The sequence below is a fragment of the Nymphalis io genome, chromosome 7 (genome assembly GCF_905147045.1).
Source record: "Nymphalis io chromosome 7, ilAglIoxx1.1, whole genome shotgun sequence".
In the NCBI taxonomy this organism is placed as follows: Eukaryota; Metazoa; Arthropoda; class Insecta; order Lepidoptera; family Nymphalidae; genus Nymphalis; species Nymphalis io.
The window spans coordinates 693,085-713,767 of record NC_065894.1 but is presented as its reverse complement, the minus strand read 5'-3'; the positions used below and the strand labels follow the sequence as shown (position 1 = coordinate 713,767).

General features: G+C 37.0%; 3 protein-coding genes across 6 annotated transcripts in view; 1 reads left to right on the top strand and 2 right to left on the bottom strand.

Moving 5' to 3' along the window:
* Positions 1-13,724, top strand: part of LOC126769383 (echinoderm microtubule-associated protein-like 2) — a 77,969-nt gene extending 64,245 nt beyond the window's left edge. For all 4 annotated transcript variants that reach the window (XM_050488123.1, XM_050488124.1, XM_050488126.1 and 1 more), the window contains 13 exons: positions 266-430; positions 3,343-3,553; positions 5,060-5,266; positions 5,344-5,530; positions 5,697-5,905; positions 6,299-6,425; positions 6,620-6,750; positions 6,963-7,084; positions 7,352-7,484; positions 8,766-8,853; positions 11,261-11,405; positions 12,075-12,156; positions 12,283-13,724. In XM_050488123.1, coding sequence (XP_050344080.1) covers positions 266-430; positions 3,343-3,553; positions 5,060-5,266; positions 5,344-5,530; positions 5,697-5,905; positions 6,299-6,425; positions 6,620-6,750; positions 6,963-7,084; positions 7,352-7,484; positions 8,766-8,853; positions 11,261-11,405; positions 12,075-12,156; positions 12,283-12,408 — 1,933 coding nt within the window. In that variant the 3' untranslated portion in view covers positions 12,409-13,724. The remainder of the gene's footprint in view (positions 1-265; positions 431-3,342; positions 3,554-5,059; positions 5,267-5,343; positions 5,531-5,696; positions 5,906-6,298; positions 6,426-6,619; positions 6,751-6,962; positions 7,085-7,351; positions 7,485-8,765; positions 8,854-11,260; positions 11,406-12,074; positions 12,157-12,282) is intronic.
* LOC126769601 (terminal uridylyltransferase Tailor-like) overlaps positions 1-20,683 on the bottom strand; it is a 598,301-nt gene that overhangs the window by 295,457 nt on the left and 282,161 nt on the right. The gene's annotated exons all lie outside the window — the stretch shown is intronic.
* LOC126769594 (mitochondrial import inner membrane translocase subunit TIM44) lies at positions 14,697-20,676 on the bottom strand. The gene is made up of 7 exons (XM_050488459.1): positions 20,510-20,676; positions 20,339-20,434; positions 19,767-20,070; positions 19,265-19,371; positions 18,789-18,878; positions 16,291-16,413; positions 14,697-15,842 (listed from the first exon to the last, which is right to left on the bottom strand). The coding sequence occupies exons 1-7, from the start codon at positions 20,510-20,512 to the stop codon at positions 15,255-15,257; spliced, it is 1,311 nt and encodes a 436-aa protein (XP_050344416.1). The 5' UTR covers positions 20,513-20,676; the 3' UTR covers positions 14,697-15,254.

Sequence of the window (20,683 nt, the reverse complement as noted above, 5' to 3'; positions counted from 1 at the left end):
TTTATCTTATTTTACTTGTAATCGAATAATTATAATATACATCGAGAAAATTACTTGAATTACTAAAACTAATTTACACTAACAATGCCTTGATCATTAACTTATATATTAAATTATCTAATATATTAACAGCATGGGATTTAGATTTAAGTATAGATAATGTAATTCTTAACTACACTGAAAAAATATCAGTAAGTAAATTTCGAGAATAATCAAAATCTTCAAAGCTATATATTAAGTTACAGTATACATTTTATAATTCTAGCACACACACATGTCAGTACAATGAAGAAGATGGCACCGTGAGGATGTTCATCAGGGGTCGGCCGGTGATTCTATACGCACCGAGCGACCATGAGAACTTGGACCTGTCGAAGGTGGCGCCACCCCCACAGAACAAGCTCAAGTTGGAATGGGTGTATGGATATAGGTAGGTCGAAATATATAATTTTAAGTCTTCCCAATATTTAACTATTTCGAACTAAATGTATTTAACTAGCGAGTGGTTATAGCATATATATTTATAGCCTCAATTGATTCGTACGTGCACGAGTTTAAACCTGCGGTCTTCGAGTAAGATTCACGTGTTGTAACCACTGGACAATCACGGTTATTGTTGTACTTGAGCTTTGTTATAATTAATATTTTAATTTTCGTATACAATACGTCGTTTGTATTATCGGTGTATTTTTTTCTAATCAATGTTATTGATTAACTAATAATGTGTTTTACATAATAAAGGTTTATCGATTCGTCTAGATAATACGTCATGGTCAGTGCTTGGCCCACTCTTCGTTATTTATTTAATGACAAGCCCCATAATGTAATAATGTTAAAAGGTAAAATTACTTATAAATATCAAAATCGCCTCGTAGGTCCAGTGACTTGTTTATAAGGCACAATCACAAACTCCTAGGTTCGAATCTTTGATTGGACCTTTATTAGTTCCACCAATTAGCAGGTTTTCGAGTTTTCTGTCAATATATTATCAAAAGTAAACCGGAGTAACCAAACAACAATACTTACTATTGCTTTTGTATTAATTATTTTTATGTTTTATTTACAATCAACAAAATTAATGAGCACAGATTAAAATTAACATAAATCGCTTTCTCAATCTGTAAATGACATTTATTATACAGATAAGCAATTTAACAATTCTCTTTCGTAAAAAAAATTCGTCTTTTGTATTTTAAACAGATCAGTTAAACGCTAATAATGTCAGGCAATTATCCAATTCTATTTAAGAGTGTACAAGCGACAATTACGGCCCACTTGTTATCCCAATTATGGGCTTGTCAAAAATACTGTATCAGTTAACCGATATCGCTAGCAAAGATAAACTTCAGTCACTAGGGCTTGTGACTCAATGCGTGACTCAATTGAAAGTTGCAGAATTCAGGTTAACATTTCTAGACACACCTTAGATAAAACTTAAATATAACATAAACGAAATAATTTACGTCATATTGTCTATATGACGTAAATGATTTCATTTCTTGTAACTTATTTATAGACTTACACCTTACTATAAGAGGTGGGGAACCAGGTGTTAGGTATAAAAAGTATGCCCTTCCTTGGGGTTCAAGCTTGCTTTTTACTAAATTTCATCAAAAGTTCAGTGGCTTAGCCGTGAATGCGTAACAGACAGACAGTTACTTTTGCATTTATTATATTTGTTTAGATTCATTATTAACATTTAGTTCTAAAATTAAATACTAACTTCCTTTACGGATTAACGAATTGAATTTCAAATTTTTTCGATAAACTGTGGAGTTTTTGGAACAAACGTCGAAACGGACGGCAGAATACGTTGATGAAATGTGAGAAACTGACATGCGACATTGATTTTAATAATTATAACATTTAGAGGGTATACGAATCAAAATAGCATCACCGTATATTGGACTTTCAACATTTCACGAGTGATATTTAAAGTGAGTTCTTATAAAATAGCACTGCTAATGTAAAATTAATAAAGCTGATTATGGTAGTATTATGTATCATTTTGAATATGTTAATAGGTTACATAATGGACACGTGATTATACAAATCGCGTATTATAAATACTTTGTTTATTCTTTTTTTTAATTATACACGTAAATGAATCTAGTGACCTTTTAAACTAAATTAAACATTAAAAAAAAATGTATACGTCGTGATTATAAAAAGGCTAACACGTGAAAGAAATTGATGTCAGGGCTTGGCTGGGCTGGGCTTGTGCGCAACCGTTTGAGTAGATACTATCCACTGATCACATATTCTACCGCCAAACAGCAATAATTAGGACAGTTATATTATAGTTTGAAGGGTGAGTGAGGCAGTGAACCTATAATCACAAAACATAACATTTTACTTCCCAATGTTGGTGGCGCATTGGCGATGTAAGGGATGATTAATAATTCTTAGTGCCAATCTCTACAGGCGATGGTGACTACCTATTCTATAAAATAAATAAAAGTTGTAGTTATACTGGCTCACTAATTCTTCAAACTGGAATACAACAGTATTAAGTACTGCTGTTTTGCGGTAGGATATCTATCATTACAATATTGAAAAGATTCCGCGGAGGCATGACGCAACATGAAGTTGGGAATCCCTGATCTAATATTTCACTCAAACAAGTTAAGCATCAATTGACCAATAAAGCTGTGTTAGCTGTCATTCCATTATTCCGTGACGTCACATCCGCGGTACACGGCTCACGTATTTCAAGGCCGCTTTACACTTGAGTGCCCAACTGTGTAATTCAGATGATTGCGGTTCCGCCGCGGATCGTAGCGCGTCAGGTTACGGGTAACAATGAAAGGAAGCGAGGCTTTTATTTGTATGAACATTAGAAACAACCATAACAAAAATTTTCATAATGTATTGGAATTATTTATATATATACATATGATAAAGCAGTAGAGACCGTCGGTACATTAAATAGATTTTACAAAAAACAATCATGGGCGATGAAAAAAGGATAACATAAAAACGAAAATGCATTTATTATTTATTTATCATGATAAAACCGACTTTCAAGCGAACGAATTCGCAGGCATTAGCTGGTATAAAATAAAAAAAGAGGTTTGACTAACTGGTTCTAAGACGCAATGCTTTGACTTTTTTACAGTTTTTCAATCAATTTAATATTATTATTGTATTAAAGTCGTTTTTGCCTGCACCTTGCTCCTGTGTATATTTAAAGAAAGATGAGCAATTACGAAAAAAATGAATTCGTAAATCATGGTCATATTATGTTTATGTTATGTGCAGACACAGGAAACAAAAAGTCAATACGAAATATTATTAAATTCAACGAGTAAAAATCGAATACATATTGAAAATTATTTTCAGAGGGAAGGACTGCCGCAGCAATCTTTACCTACTGCCAACGGGGGAGATAGTTTACTTCGTGGCAGCGGTAGTGGTACTGTTCAACGTGGACGAGCAATGTCAGAGGCACTACACCGGTCACACTGACGACGTCAAGTGCCTCGCTGTCCATCCCAACAAGCTAATCATCGCCACCGGACAGTGCGCTGGCCATGATCGACTCGATGCTAGGGTAAGTAATTGGAATCAAATCTTGGACACTATGCTGCTTTGCCAAGGAGCAGAATATATAATGCACTTTCTAAACAGCACATCGACTTGGACATAAATACCTCAGAATTATCTAAGTTTAAAAAATAACCCAAAAAATTGTTTATGAATACATTGTGTTGTGTTTTTTTTTAAGTTGTATTATTACTCGTTATTTTCATTTTAATTTTTATAGTTATTTTTACATCACTTTTTTTGCACAATATAATCTTAGTTTAACCATTGTTTACCTTGTTTATAGTTATGTTTTTATTGAGTACCACTATGTAACATTTAGTTTATAATTTTTTTAATTTCTTTTTAGTCATTATTTATGTGCTTTCTGTGGTCTCCTTTAATTCAAGGAGCACACATATTTTAAAATATTATTCCAAGATAATGTACTCGTAAGTGTGTATCCTTTGTTGGAGATCCTTAATAAATAAATAAATCAGCACTGTTAGGTATGACCTTTTCTCGTGATTTCTAAAAACATGTATGCAAAATATATTGTTGACCGGTTGAATAGTTTAGACGTGCAAGCGTTACAAACATATAAATAAACTCACCGTCGCATTTATAATATTAGGATTAGAACTGGCTGTTTAGTAAGTTTTGAGTATTTTGTTAAACGAAAAAAAAAGTTTGACTTCATTCGCTGTGACCCAACTCTCAAACCAAAATGCATTCTGTTAAAAACTCGTCTAAAGGCGTCTCGAATATATTATAATATGAAATGAGCAATTCCAATATATTTAGCTCAAATTTAGTATTTAAAAAAATAATTATAGCGAATTATTATTACTGCCGAATAAATTTCGGTCGACCAATACTTTATAATAAAATATTATAACATTTCCTATCTCGTAAAGAGCAAACATGAGAGAGTATTATTTGCTAATAATAACTCTTTCGTTTTTATATTTAAAGTAATAAGACAAAAACAAACAATACAGTAACGATGTAAAATTATATATGTGATACATATTGGCTTACTAACGTTACTCAGTGACTGTTTAATTGAACACTGACTTATCTCTTTCTGTCTTATAGATTTGACAATCGAAAGAAGAAGACAGAGCATTGTTTAACTAATCACTTGCTAAACAACGATTATAAATAAGTCCGATAATGTAAATCAATAACAATGGTGATAAAATTACGTCAAATGTAGAAATGTAGCTGACATATTTGTTAATATGTAATGAAAATAAGATAGAAAACTCTTGATGGCAAATTGCAATGGGGTCCCGTGTGAAACGATTTGCGAGTTCAGCTCTGCAAAATTAATGTTTAATGTATGGAAATATTTAGCTATTTAATATAGCTCGCTTGCAACATTGGACTCTCACAGTACAATGTCTTAAAGCATTATAACCCACTATCCATACAATATCTCTCCGGGACAAAAGGAATATTCGCACAATCCACACCTTTCTCGGTTTTATTAAAGAATACATTGTAAGAAATAAGTGTAATTCGGTTGCAGCCGCACGTGCGCGTGTGGAACTCGGTGTCGCTGGCCACGCTGGCCGTGGTGGGCGCGGGGTCGCTGGAGCGCGCCGTGGCGTGCGTCACGTTCTCGCGCGCGGACGGCGGCGCGCTGCTGGCCGCCGTGGACGACGGGCCCGACCACACCATCTCCGTGTGGGAGTGGCAGCGCCCCGACCGCGGACACTGCCTGGCCGAGACCAAGGTGCGCTCACGGGCTCATCTCGAGACATTTACTATTTACGTAGCAGTGGTTTAATAGCAGAGTTTTATTACCCTTAGTGCTCAGTGGATACGGTTGTGGCGGCGGAATTCCATCCGCTCGACCGAAACCAAATCGTCACCTGCGGGAAAGGCCACATCGCCTTCTGGACGCTCGACGCTTCCAACGTTCTTTACAAGAGAATGGGTATCTTCGAGACTCGTGACAAGCCGAAGTACGTCACGTGTCTTGGGTTCAATCACAATGGTGAGTCACTTTACTTAAAAATATAAACTAGCGACTGTGATTTAACGGGATAATTTTGTAAGCGATCCTGAACGACCTAACCCGAATCTACGAAAAAGCAATATATCGTGGTCGATTTTTATTAAAACATAAATTTCGTTTGATAATGAGCAGAATGTCGTGGCAGGTGACGTAATCTCCGGCGACTCGAACGGCAACCTCATCGTGTGGGGGCGCGGCACCAACACGGCGGCCAAGCTGGTGCGCGGCGTGCACGAGGGCGCCGTGTTCTCGCTGTGCGCGCTCAAGGACGGCGGGCTGGTGTCGGGGGGCGGCAAGGACGGCCGCCTCGTGCTGTTCGACGCCGACCTCAACGCCACGGGCACCGAGAACGTGGTAAGAGGACTGGTATCTCACACGATCAACTCCTGGACCATTGCGTGGGGCGTGTGGATGTACACAGGTGCTCTCTATTCCCTCACATTCGTTATCCGAAGGTGCGGAGTTATCGACTTTCCGAGGCTGCTATTGCAGCGTGGATTTTTTTGCTGAGAAAGTCTTTATTAAGACAAAAACATTTTATTGTTCGAGCCGGTTAAATTCAACAACTCGAGATTTGCAGCTTTAAATCTAGTCAGTGGACCGACACAGAAACTTTTAATGCGCACATCGCTCAGTTTTCGATTCCTTAATTTATTTGGTACCCAGCGGCGAAGAATATTATCATGCGAAAATCTTTACGTATAGGATGAAATTCTGCCGCATATATAAATAATCTGTTCTCTGCAGATCGAAGGCCACTACGGCGGAGTGCGCGTGGTATCGGAGGGTCGCGGCCGGCAGCTGTTCGTGGGCACCACGCGCAACTGCATCCTGCACGGAGACCTGCAGCTTGGCTTCGTGCCCGCCGTGCTAGGTACGTGCATCACTCGTACACCGGCACACTGCGACACTCGTTACACCCACACCGATATACAATACTAACTCCTACTCACCTACTAATTAGATACATAATATTAAAATACAATAATCCTAGACTCAATCGTAAAATCTGTATTGAATCATAGCTTTGGACGAGATGCAGTTAGCTAAATTGTGTGCCACCCGCAGGACACGTGGACGAGGTGTGGGGGCTGGCGACGCACCCCACTCTGCCGCAGTTCGTGTCGGCGGGCTGGGACCGCCTGCTGCAGCTGTGGGACGCGCTCAGCCACTCCACCATCTGGAGCAAGGACATCGAGGTAGGCCTCGCCATGCCGTGCACTTACATTCAAATTGACATTTCAGTTACATATTCAAATATCTCGCCATAATATTTAAGACAAACATTCGAGCACTCTAAAGAGAAATTGTATAGCGTTATATGGACCAAGTCAAAGTATACGGGTGACGTGTTGATTGTACTATAAAGCCCCTTGTCGTGTGACTGACCCGCGTGTGTGTGTGTGCACAGGAGCGCGCACAGTGCTGTGCGTGGTCGCGCGACGGCGGGGCGCTGGCGGTGGGCTGCGTGTCGGGGCGCTGGCTGGTCTACCATCCGCAGACCAGAGAACTGCTGGCCCAGCACCAGGACGGGTAAGAACATTCATACCATCGAATTAAACATAATCTTATTTGAAATTATTTTGCTCGAATTCCTTCGGGAATACTGTAATTCCCATCGTCATGAGAAAATACTTCAAATAGAGCAAGCGCCTACCTTATTCGATAATTTAACGAAAGTCAAGTCACGAATATAACCCATTAAATGTAACAAAATATCCACAACTAATAATAATTCCTTTAAAAAAAACAAATGTATTCCTGTATTGACGCAAAATAAAAATAATACACTTTTTCCAGTACGGAACCAATTCAAACCATCCAGTACTCGCCCAACAACCAGCTGGTGGCGATCGGCTCGCGAGACAACTTCATATACGTGTACCAGGTGGACGACGACGGGGCCAGGTACTCCAGGCTCGGGAAGTGCCTCGTGAGTATCCACTTGCACATTGAAGACATAACTCATTACATTACATTTACGAACACGATTTCTATGGTATTTAAGTTTTTATTTAATTTCGTCTTTGTATGTGGGGCTCAAATCATGCATTTTTGTTTTACGTCAGTCACCCAATCGATTGAATGTTAATTTTGCACACACTGGGTGCTAGTGACAATACGATCATCAATTGATTTACTTGAAAAAAATTGTTTTTTTTTTAATTTGATAATTTATTTGAATGATCGAAGACATAATTAATCCAGCTCGCTACATGAAATTATAATTTTTAACATTATTGCTGACAATATTAATACATTTTACATTACAGTGTTTTTTTTTCTCAATTTAATAAAATTAATATTGACATTGACAATCCCCCCCACCCTTGCGCCGCTGGCGGGTAAAAATTTTTAATAATTGTCTAATATGTTAAAAGTTTTCTTTATATATAAGTAATTAGCATCAGTTAATATACTAACATTAAACATGAACCAAGTATTAGTATTATTGTTGTCAAATGTTATTTCCTATAATAATTTGAATTTATATTCATTAATCATTTCACGCGAATCTAGTGTACGGAGAGAAAACGTAGACGGGTAACTTGATTGCTGTAGTACATGCTTATGTCGTAGTTAGTGCATGAATTATATACCGCTGAAGTACATAGGGTTCGATTCGAGCTGTGAGTGAGCCAGGTATAGCCAAGCATAATGGACGCATATCATAATAATTCCAATGGTACCAACCGTGGCGTATGATGTAAGAAATAGCTAATGTCTATGAACGGTGGTGTCCTTAATATAAGGTGACCCATTTGCTCAAAATAATATAGTATTAATATTTTTTCCGCTTTCAAGGGTACATTAAAGTAAACCATGTTTATTCAAAGACGTTAATGATCCTAATCGTCAAAGTTTTTATAGATTTGACAATTCTGATCAGAGAACATTTCTGGCCGAATTAAATTTATCTAAAAGTGAAGCGCTGTTACATGAATACGATACGTATCTATTATACTAGTCAGATATATATTTATAGTACCAGCTATTTGTACTTATAAACAAAATATTTTTAAATAATATTCTAAATTAGTTCGTTGTAAATAAGTAATTGAAGGTATATTGTTAATTTGTGCTATCTCATTGCTGTAGCAATTTAAATTTAGGATATGCTAGATATTATTTAAAATTTTGTATAAAAAGTAGGCTTGTATGTAAATTTATTTGAATGAATAAAATACTGAAATAGTCAGTTATGTCGTTTCAGGGTCACTCGAGTTTCATCACTCACTTGGATTGGTCAGAAGACAGCCAATACATCAGGAGCAATTCGGGAGATTATGAAGTATTGTTTTGTAAGTTGCATCCATTTTTAACTTTCGCAAATGTAAATGTTTAAGAACTTTTTGACAACAACAGGTTATCTAAATAGCCCATGAAGGATAGTGCGTTTCAGTCACCGAATAAATTAAAGAAAAACCAAAATTTTAATGTTATGCCTTAGCACATAAGCTTAACAGTTTGTAATTAATATGTCAAATTATGTTTTATGTTTATGTGTTTAAATAAATTATTACTATTATTAAAAAAAAACTTTTAAACAACAAACACACCTAGGCTGTAGGCGTAAAACATTAAACATATAATATAACCGAAAATAACCCGACTCACGCTGGTTTTGTCAAGACGTTTTCCTTCAGCCCCGATCTCGAAATCATCTTTAAACACATGCATAATTAAGCATATTCGCTGCCACCGCTCAGGAGTCCGGACGGATCACTTGCTCACAGTCCGCAGGAGAAAGCCGATCTTTTGGCAAAATTCTTTGCGGATAACTCCATGATCGATGATTGTAGTGCGCTACCACCAACAATACCTCCGTGTGGCCACACAATGCCTGACATTAAAATTAGGCAGCGTGATGTGCGTGCAGAGCTGCAATCACTTGATGTGCGGAAAGCTAGCGGTCCTGATGGAATACCAGCTATAGTGCTAAAGAAGTGTGCAGCGGAGCTGGCTCCCGTAATGATACGTCTGTTCCAGCTTTCTCTTTCTACAGGATGTGTGAGGAGGCTTGGAGAGAGGCTAATGTGCAAGCGGTTCCCAAAAAGGGGGATCGGTCTGACCCGGCAAACTATCGGCCAATAGCTATCACCTCAGTACTTTGTAAGGTGATGGAACGCATCTTAAACAACCAACTGATCCTTTACCTAGAAGATCACTGTCTTATTAATGATCGTCAGTACGGGTTTCAACCTAAACGGTCCACGATCCATCTTCTAGCGTACGTAACCCACCTCTGGATCTTCTAGCGTACGTAATTCACCTCTGGGATGAAGCTATAGACAAGCATGGGGAATCGTTTTCTGTCAGCCTCGATATCTCCAAGGCTTTCGACTGAATCTGGCACAAAAGTCTTCTCTCCAAGCTGCAGGCATATGGTCTGCCTGTTCAGCTTTGCACCTGGATTACCAGCTTCCTACACAAGCGTAGCTTTCGTGTTTTAGTTGATGGTTGCGCTTCACAATTCTATGTAGTGAATGCTGAAATGCTCCCACACTCTTTCTTTTGCATATCAATGATATACTCTCTCTTGGGAACATACATTGCTATGCAGACGATAGTACAGTGCATGGAGGATATCACGACGCGCAGTGGCTGGGCGAGCAGAAGTTGAGGAAAGGCGGGAGAATCTTGTTATTGAACTGGATAGGATGTTAGAGTTCATTACCCAATGGGGTTCTGATAATCTTGTTGAGTTCAACGCCAAGAAAACACAAGTGTGCGCTTTCACAGCGAAAAAGTCACCATTTTCCCCTGTTCTTTCCCTCTGTGGCACTACGCTGATGATACAAAACAAAATTGCCGTGCTGGTAATCGACGTCCGATGCGACCTCAATCCAAGGGATTATATCGAGGGTGTTATCAAAACAGCCTCACGGACACTCGGACTTCTGAACAAAGTGCGGCGTTTTTTCACGCCACAACTACAATACACAGGTGCGGTCTTGCGTTGAATATTACTCGCACCTTTGGGATGGCTCCGCTAAGTACCTTCTTGAGGCTTTGAATCGGTTCAAACGACGTGCGATTCTTATTATCGACGACGCCAAGGTCGCTAACACCTCGAGCCCTTGCAATTGCGTCGAGAAATAGCAGCGCTAAGCGCTTTCTATAGAATGTATCACGGCGAGTGCTCTGAGGAATTATTCTCCCTCATTCCCGCTTCCCCTTTCCTTCACAATTTTACGCGTGCTGGCTCTCGATGTCACCGCCTAACTGTGACACCAATTCCATCGCGCACGAAGACATTTGGCAACTCTTTTCTTTTTCGCACCATTAAAAATGGAATTCTTTACCAACACACGTGTTCCCCTCCTCTTACAACCTGGGTTCCTTCAAACGAGGCGCGAAGAGACAACTTGCATGCAGGCAAGGCGGGGGCGACTAGTGCAGAATATTCTCGACTGCACTAGCCGTCGTCGCATTTGGACTCCACTACCACTTACCATTAGGTGGAGTGGAGTCATTTGCTTTCCCAGAATATAAAAAAAAGTATGAATAGACAGTGGTGGGTATCCGGGTATGTCCCAGAATCGTCGGTTAAAATTTAGTCTCTGTTTTATCCACTAGGCCATTACGGCTTAAAAATATATAAATGTGGCAGATGGACTGTCTGTTTTTTTAATCGCTAGCTATGTTACAAAACAACTGAATGACGGTTTTTTGGACAACTACTGATGAAAGAGTGTCCGTCGGCAGGGAACGCGGCGACGTGTCGGCAGGTCCCGTCGGGCGCGGCGCTGCGGGACGCGGCGTGGGCGACGGCGCACTGCCCGCTCGCCTACCGCTGCGTGGGCGTGTGGCCCGAGGGCGCCGACGGCACCGACATCAACTCCTGCACCAGGTAACGCCTCGCCCGCTCGCCTTCCGCTGCGTGGGCGTGTGGCCCGAGGGCGCCGACGGCACCGACATCAACTCCTGCACCAGGTAACGCCTCGCCCGCTCGCCTTCCGCTGCGTGGGCGTGTGGCCCGAGGGCGCCGACGGCACCGACATCAACTCCTGCACCAGGTAACGCCTCGCCCGCTCGCCTTCCGCTGCGTGGGCGTGTGGCCCGAGGGCGCCGACGGCACCGACATCAACTCCTGCACCAGGTAACGCCTCGCCCGCTCGCCTTCCGCTGCGTGGGCGTGTGGCCCGAGGCCTCGACCGCTTGACCGCTCGCCGGCGGCTGGTCTTTTATACTCACCGAAAGATTTTACTCCCATTGGACAGGTGTAATGCTTCGTCACGGTAGCATGCGAAAGCAATCCCGTGGCGCTCCTCGTAAAGACGGAAAGGGTACCGCTGGTTTTTAGTGGGTATATTTTATAGTGGGAAATGCATAACGCGTTTTTCCTGCGTTAAAAAAAGGTGTAATGCTTCTATATGAATTTTACATATATTTTGCAATGGGCGAATGTCACCTCCCATCGGGGGCGTTCTTAAAACTATGAGATGATAAATACAGACTTTTAAATTTATTGGAATTTATGAATACCATTCCTATATGTCACGCTCGTTTGTTACTGCAGAACACGGGACGGTCGACTCGCGGCCACGGGGGACGACTTCGGCAAAGTTAAATTATACGCCTACCCGGTCACGCAGCCCAAGGCAAGTGTTAAATAAATATACCAGAGTTGCGTAGCTAAATAAATGTATCGATGTTGCACCGTAAGAGAGGAGGCTCATGTATCACCAAGTGTATCGAGGTCGCTGACGAGGTGTGTGTGTCCGCAGTCGCTGTGCGCGTCGTACGGCGGGCACTCGTCGCACGTGACGTGCGTGCGCTTCCTGCCGGACGACTCGCGCCTGCTGTCGGCCGGCGGACACGACGCCGCTCTGCTGCAGTGGCTCGTCGACTAGCTGACCCCCCGCCCCCCCTACAACACCTTCACACCCCCTCACCTCTGCGGCTCGTTCCTGTCGCGTTAGGTACATTTAGTGGCTAGAAACGGATTGACAGGTTACAATATCATTGCAGTCTATATCTTGGCTTTAACCTATAATTGTACACTCTTCGACTAGTTCTGTGTTATGAGTAGAGGAGCTTCTCGGCGCGATCGATTGTGATTTTTTAAAGAGCTTAATTCTTAAATTGCACATATTTGTAACATTGCTATGACATACAATGTCTACACGTATATTTTAATATGAAAATAGGCGGCTGAATGAATCTGTTTTATTATCGTATTTAGTGCTTTATATAAGATGTATTAAATGTAATTTCTTATATTATTTTAAATATATCATAACCTAGTAAGTTTGTACAAGGCAATGTGTACAAAGTAAATTTTAGTTCGGTACAAATATTTTTAATACTTTGGTCAGTATAACTTTAATTTTATGATGTTATTAAAAAAGAAAAGAAAAATACATCTTAAGGGCTAAGTGCGCATAATCGAATCTTATAATATTGAGAAATAATATCGTTAAAGTATGAAATTTAAAATAAGAAAGAAATTATTTGGTGCTTACCCGTATAAATAATGTGTCTTAAAATATTTGTCATTTTGTTGAATATAAATAAATAAATATATTCTTTTTATATATTTAATAGCAAGATTATTAGCATGTTTTGTTTGGATTGTGCGGTTGTGATGGAAAGGGCTGAATGTGTCTAATATATTAATATGCAATCCGTCGAATTATCCGCTTAAGCATATTTTTTAAGCATTATTTATAAAACACAAATAATATTTTTAGTATTTTTTTACACTTATAACACTGAATAAAAGTTAGCTTTTTAAGCATATTTTTTTATCTATAAGTATAATGTATGTGGCACTTTTTAATCTGTATTATTTAATTATGTCGCGTTGTTCAATATTGCGTAATAGATTCTTATTTTAAGTTCATTTCATTTGATTTATGTCAAACATTTCATATTTAGACCATAGGTAAAAAATATCGCCTATTATTGAATATTGTATTGACAATATATAAATCGTCTTATACAATATTTCTCATAAATCAAGCATTTTATTTTTAAGTTAATGAGATGGCAACATTCCTTAATTTAAGTTTAACTATAACCTAGTCACGGAGTTCATTTTCATTGTGGTTTTCATCGTAGTTAAGCACTAATAATAATGATGTAGTTGATTGTTGTATATAATATAATGTTCGGCGGCCTCGTCCGCCTCTTGAATGTGCCTCTAATAAAAACAATGTTTACTGAAGTCGATTGTTTTATTTAAGATATTTTAAGTTTTAATTTCTGATACAATACCCACCTTAGACTGAGCTTGTTCTATCTGGATGATGTAAAAATGGCTTTTTTAATATCATAGGTAGACTTACAGGCAAAGAGACCATCTCCCATAGACATTAGAAATACTAATCACTATTTACATCACCAATGCGCCAACAACATTAAGAACTAAGGTGTTATGTCTCTTGTATCTGTAGTTACACTGGCTCAGTCATCCAACTGGAACGCAAACAGACTAAGTATTGCTGTTTGGCGGTAGAATGTGTACGTGACTTACACAAGACCCTTTATTTATTTATATAAACGATATTTTTTTATTTAGTCCTTGCAACTTTGAGTACAAATGTAATCTGATTAATTTCAAATATACTTGCAAGCAACATTATCAATCCAATACTATAAGGAATTAGAAAATATTAACATACATAATTTATTTATGAAGAAACCATAAACCAAAATTATTTTCTATAGCCTATTCCAACTACAACAGCAATAAACCCAAATAAACAACTTGTGACACCGATATCATTGGTCGAGATCTTGAATAATCTATTATATTTACTATGCATTGTATATATATATATCGTATATAAGTCTTTTATCGGGAGATGTTGGAGAGGATCACAATTCAACCCTTTATTATTTTCACGTAACCGTTTATTTCACATTTTTATTTAAAGCTCACATTATTAAAATCTGATGATGGCATGAATTTTTCCGACGTCACTGAAAAATATCATTATAACATTCGCAAATTTTCACAAAAATAATCATAAATCGTATAACTGAAATTCCTAAGTGAATCATTTTGTTTATTAGAAAAATAAAATGAAAATTTCCACAACAGTTTCTAATATATAATGACATACAGATTATATAATCATTATTTAAAACTTTATAATTACTACTGACTATTAAGGATCAAAAATAAAACTTTAAATAAATATAACGATTTATTACAACAAAAAAATTAAAAAGTATCAAACAAAAGTCATTCACATTTGTATATTACTGTGACTTGAACTGGACAAGAATCTAACTGGATCAACTCATTTGTGTATGTTTAACATAAAGCAAACAATTACTTATTCAGTTGTTAAATATTGTAGGACTTTTCAGTTATATTTCAGATCTTAAAAAGAACAAATAAATTATAAAAGTTAACTTGTACATTATATAATTTGTTACAGTATATATTTTTATAAAAATACACACTTAGAAGTGCGCATTTTGTGAGTGTGCGCAATCCATACAACTGATCTGGCTGTGAAACAACCAGGTCACATAAATAAGTAACTTTAAGGCAACATAGTTTAATTAATAAATATTCACATTTATTCAGAATATCAAAATTTTTAACATACTGTAAGTTTTATGTATAATTTATTGCCTTATGTATTTTTGTACTAACGTTACGATTACCGCTCAGCAGGAAATCGGGTCAGACTAAAAACAAGTAACAATAAAACGATTTAATCCATCTACACGTTAACAACTTCTATATCAATTGTTCTACACTGTTTGCTGATAGTTCGAGTAATCTCCAAGCGGCCTTGGGGTTCAACTCTTGGGGATCTCTGCAGAGCACCCACACATAATTAACCCTCATCACTTTATTTGGATCTCCTTCTATTACGTTATTTTTACCGTCCCGTACACACATAATCTGCTGCGACTGGAATGTTATCACCAATACCGGACCTTGGTCCATCATCTTCCCCATCACCAATTCGATGTTTTCAATATCCAATATCTTCGAATCGAGCCTGTATCCTAGCTGCTTGCACTGGTTCATGGGGGTCGCCAGGATATTGTATACTCCTTCGTAGCACCAATCTTTCAGTATCACCAGGTCTCCTCTGACCATGGCTTCGAGAATGTTCGGTATGATGTCATTAGCACAGTCCTCGAGGAACTTCTGTGCCGTGAAACTCGGATCGACCTTGCATATTTCGGTGAGCGTATTCGAGAGCTCCGTCTTCTCGAACAGGTTTCCAAATAGGTTGCTAACCTTGTCCGTAACAAATCTTGACGCTTTAAAAACTGGATTTTCTGATTCCTCGTATTTTATTTTCCAATCGAGAACCTGGATAGACAATAACAGATAGCGTTATTTCTAAAACGCATCTTAAAATCGTGTTTTACTTTAGTTAGTAATTCTATAGAATCACTTAAGTTTAAAGTTATATATGTATAGTGTATACCTACTTTTTAAATTCAAAAGACTGAAATTTATTTAGTAAAAGAGAATTAATAATATCCTGGGACATTTTTCACACACGGCCATTTTCTGATCCCAAACTAAGCAAAGCTTGTACTATGGAAACCAGACAACTGATATACTACATATGCTACTTTTCTTTTGTAAATAGATACTTATATAGATAATTACACCCAGACTCAGGACAAATTGACAATAAATGTATATATAAATATTTCTTTAATGAAAATGAACCAAGTAAAGTAAATATCAGTCAACTGTGAACGTATGTGTGTGTGTGTGTGTGTGTGTGTGTGTGTGTGTGTATGCGCACCTTATTGACGTACTGGTTGTTGTTCTTAAAGTCCTCCCACTGCTGGTAGAACTTGGAGTCCCGATGCAGTTCAACCCCAAGCGTCTCCGTGTCCGGCGCCACCGTGCGCTCGTCCGCCGCCACCTGCCATCGACCGGACCGTTACTACCCCACTACCACCACCAACACTACGTTACATTACGTTTACCGAGTCTGCCCACAGCACCGTCTCATACCATGACTGCGCTATGCGAATGCACGCAACAAGCTGAGCTGCTGTGCCTGGAACGTATCAATAGTGACCGTATCATCCGCGTGTCTCAGTTATAGTAGTTCAAGAGCGAGTGAATACTTTTGTTTATTAGTCATTATAAGTATTTCCTATACCAATAAAATTATGCAGTAAGGAATTAGTAATGACAGACATTATTTTATACGAGAAAGAAAGAAAACAACATTAGTCGATCACGACGTCACTGGGTTCAAGTTGCTTTAAAACAGAAAAAGAAGACGGCAGACGGCCATTTCAATTTAATGAATTATTGATAAAGATTAAAAAAAATATAAAATATAATACAAAAGGACCAAATTTAGACGATCTCACACCAAGTAACGGTTTGGCAACGCGTGCCTTCACGGAGCGTACCGGCGTCGGCGAAATGTAGTCGCCGGGAGTTTGCTGCCGACCGGCCACGGTCCGCTCCGGGCTCGGTCGGTGACGGACCGGTCTAGTGGGCGAGCTTTCATACTCACTCATACAAACAATACTTTTATACAAGCCGATACGATTACATAGTTTGAAACGGTGTAATGGTCTATATTGATATAAGAAATCTTGTCAATGAAAAAACCAAAGACAAGATGAACAAAGACAAGACATTTTTAATCTACATTTTCTGAAGTCTTAATTGAAATAATATTTTAATCGTAGACAGAGAAACTAATAGACGCAAGGACGATTTCCTTCTCACTTACACAAGGAAGAGAACGAAAATTACGTTACAAATGGTTTAGAAAGAGATAGAATTATCAAATCTTTTGTCCCTTATCGCGTAATCAGTTTTGGTGTTACGCTACTTAAGTAGCGAACCAAACACTTTATTTTTATGTTAGAAAACGATTCTAATTCAGTGAAAAGGCCGAGAAACAATCCTTATATAATATCGAAGGTTAAAGCGAAATCAAGAAGTAAATTGCTGGCGTGTGTTTTCACGCGTAAGTACGACAATTTTGTCCCAAAATATATATATATATAGTTTCTCAGTGATGTTTATTTATACCATAGCACGACGGAACCTTATATTGCATTAAAATCCGGAAGATAATAGGATTTTCCAGTTTTTATCATTCATAACCTATAATTATTTATCATGTAAGTGCTGCCAGCTTCAGTTTAAAAAAAATGTCCCGATTTTCGATAAAAAATATCGACTCGTCGACAATGTAAACAAATAATAACGGAGTCCAATAATAACTTAGTGATTCCTTATATGTAAATATGTTATTTTTATTTATTCGTTCGTTCTCCTATTTATAATTTCCTAACGACAATATTATTAACAATCTTCATGAATTTATAATAATATTAGACTCCGAGTCAAGAGGTTAACATAGAAATATATGTAGCAACCATTATTTATTAATAATTTAATTGTGTGTTTTAGATTTCAACATCTGAGGAGAATGCTAATCCAGTGCCATATAAAGATACTGAAGTATTATTGATAACGGAAACAAAAACAAACATTGCAACGGTTTTTGGGTGTAGCTGGAAGACAAAAAATATTTTAATAAAAAAAAAATATAATAAATATTAAAAAGTAAAATGTAATAATCTTATTTTGTTTTAATTAAATCCTGAAAATTATTTATCTCCCAAAACAGGGAATGCAGTTACTATGGCAACATTATATGCACACATTAACAAACTATCTCTGTCTCACCGCGGTTGTACGGCCCTTCGGTCTATTTGTTTCTCTGTCAACGATTTTAATAGATGGCTCAGTGGTTAGAACTCGTGAATCGTAACCGATGATCGTGGGTTTAAACCCGGGCAAGCACCACTGAATTTTCATGTGCTTCATTTGTGTTTATAATTCATATTGTGCTTGACAGTGAAGAAAAACATCTTGAGGAAATCTGCATGTGTATTGTACAAAACCTCATTGGAGCAGCGTGGTGGAATAAGCTTCACCTTCTACTCAAAAGGGAGAAGAGGCTTCAGCCCAGCAGTGGTACATTAACAAGCTGTTACTATACTGTAAATACAGATTATTAACATTCTCCTTAGGACTTGGTTTGATGTGGTCATAACAATATATATTTTTTAAATTAATTAATTTGAATTTTTTATTTTCCTTGTAAATTCATAGTGTTTCCCGCGCGCGCAGTTGACTAGTCTCCCTTGAGAATATCTTACATAATTTTTAATAAGTACCATTTTAAAGTAAGATTTTATTCTAAAGGTTTAAAGTAAATATTGGTGTTCCCTCTTAACTGACAGTAAAATAGAGACTAACCTCAACTCTCTTTCTTAGTGTAGTTGGTGATGTGTAGACTCGACCTTCTAGACCCTTCGGTGCCATTTCGTTTTTGACTACTTCAGTAGCCTGCCAAGAAAAAAGGAAGAATATTTAATCATTTATTTCCAAATTTTAAGTTTTTTTTTTTATTGAAACTGTACTGTACTCGGAAAATACAATGGCTCCATGCATTCATAATACTAGAATCTATCAATCTTTTATGATAAGGGCTGATAAGTTTTTTTTTAAATTTGATATATGGAAAATTTATGTCCAGCTAGTCAACTAATAAATAATTTATTAATTTACTTATATTTAACAAATTACTTAATTAAATGGCCCGCTATTGTCACTCACAAAATTCTAGCAATTAGATTTGACAACCATTTCAAAAACCCCCAACTTGTATTAAAGTTTGAAATATTCCTTAATTAAAAAAAAGATAAACTAACGATAACTTATTATTAATTTACCTGTGTTATTGTCTTAAAAGCTGAAGTTTTACCGAGTTTCTGACTTTTATCAGCTAAACTTTCGGCTGCATCTTTTGCTGTTTTTGATATATCTTCTGTTATTCTTCCTAAAATTTCAAAACAACTTACGTATAACACTTTTAAATACTTTTTTGTTCAGATAACAATACAAAGACTGACATTTTAATAATAAGTTACTATGTGGTCTTATATGTCCTTGTTTATTCATTAATTATAATATGTATATACTTATTATAATTCACCTTTAAAATAAACATGTCAGTTACTTTCTTACTGTAAGATTGAAGATACTCAATAAAATTCTATTTAAATATCTTTAACTTTATTTATTATTATTATTATTTATTTAAAACTTTTAAAATCAGTTATATGTAATAATAGTTAAAGTTTATATAGTTATAGTTTAATAGTTAAGTAAACTTTGAGAAAAACTTGAGATGATGAAACAGATTTGTAAATTGTTAAACAAACTTAAACTTACCAGCCTTTCTAACAATGTCTGTTTTACTAGCTTCTTCTAGCACATGTCCCATTTTACCCTTGATTCCTTCTAGTGTTTCTTTTAAAACTTCAGAACTCTTAGAAGCCTCTGACTCGACAGCATGGAACTTTTTCCTTGCGGCCTGCAGAGCTTCGGAGTTTTCGAGTTTTTGGGCCTCTTCTCTAAATTTTTTAATGTTATCTTTCATTTCCTTATTTTTGGCAAAATCTTCCTTGATGTTTTCTATTATGGTGGAAAAAAAACCCTTTCGTGCTGAGTAGTTACGACATTCAAGGACTGTACACTAAAATAAATATATTAAATACATTTATGTTCTATTATTATTAAAATTACATGTGTTACATACTGTGAAAAAACTTAACCAATTACTTCAAAAAAATTACTTTTATGTAAGCATCAGATAAGACATTTCTGAATGAACAGTATTATTTATTTTAGATATAATTATAATAGTGTTCCGATAAAAACTATTTATATGATATTCGGAGCAATTAATAAAAGAATTACTATTTTATTTGTTAATTTATGTAGCTGTATTATTTTTTATTTACCTGATCTGGTTTGAGCGGAATAACTGAAGTTTTTAAGTTTATAGGTAAAGCAGATTTCCAGCGTGCTGAACTGTATAATAATTGTCGACAAGAATGCTGAAAACAATAAAAACTTATAATTTGCACTAATTCCTACATAACCTCATCAAAACAAGATGATGTCACATTTACCATTTTTATATGAAAATTAATATTAAATATTGTACAAAATTACTGTTTTTTTTTTATTGAACCGTATTATTAATATAACCGAATTATCGGTTTTTCACGAAGACAGAAAGCGAATCATTTCATTTAGTTCTCATTTTTTCACTTTTTTATCGTAGTGCACAGATTAGAATTTAG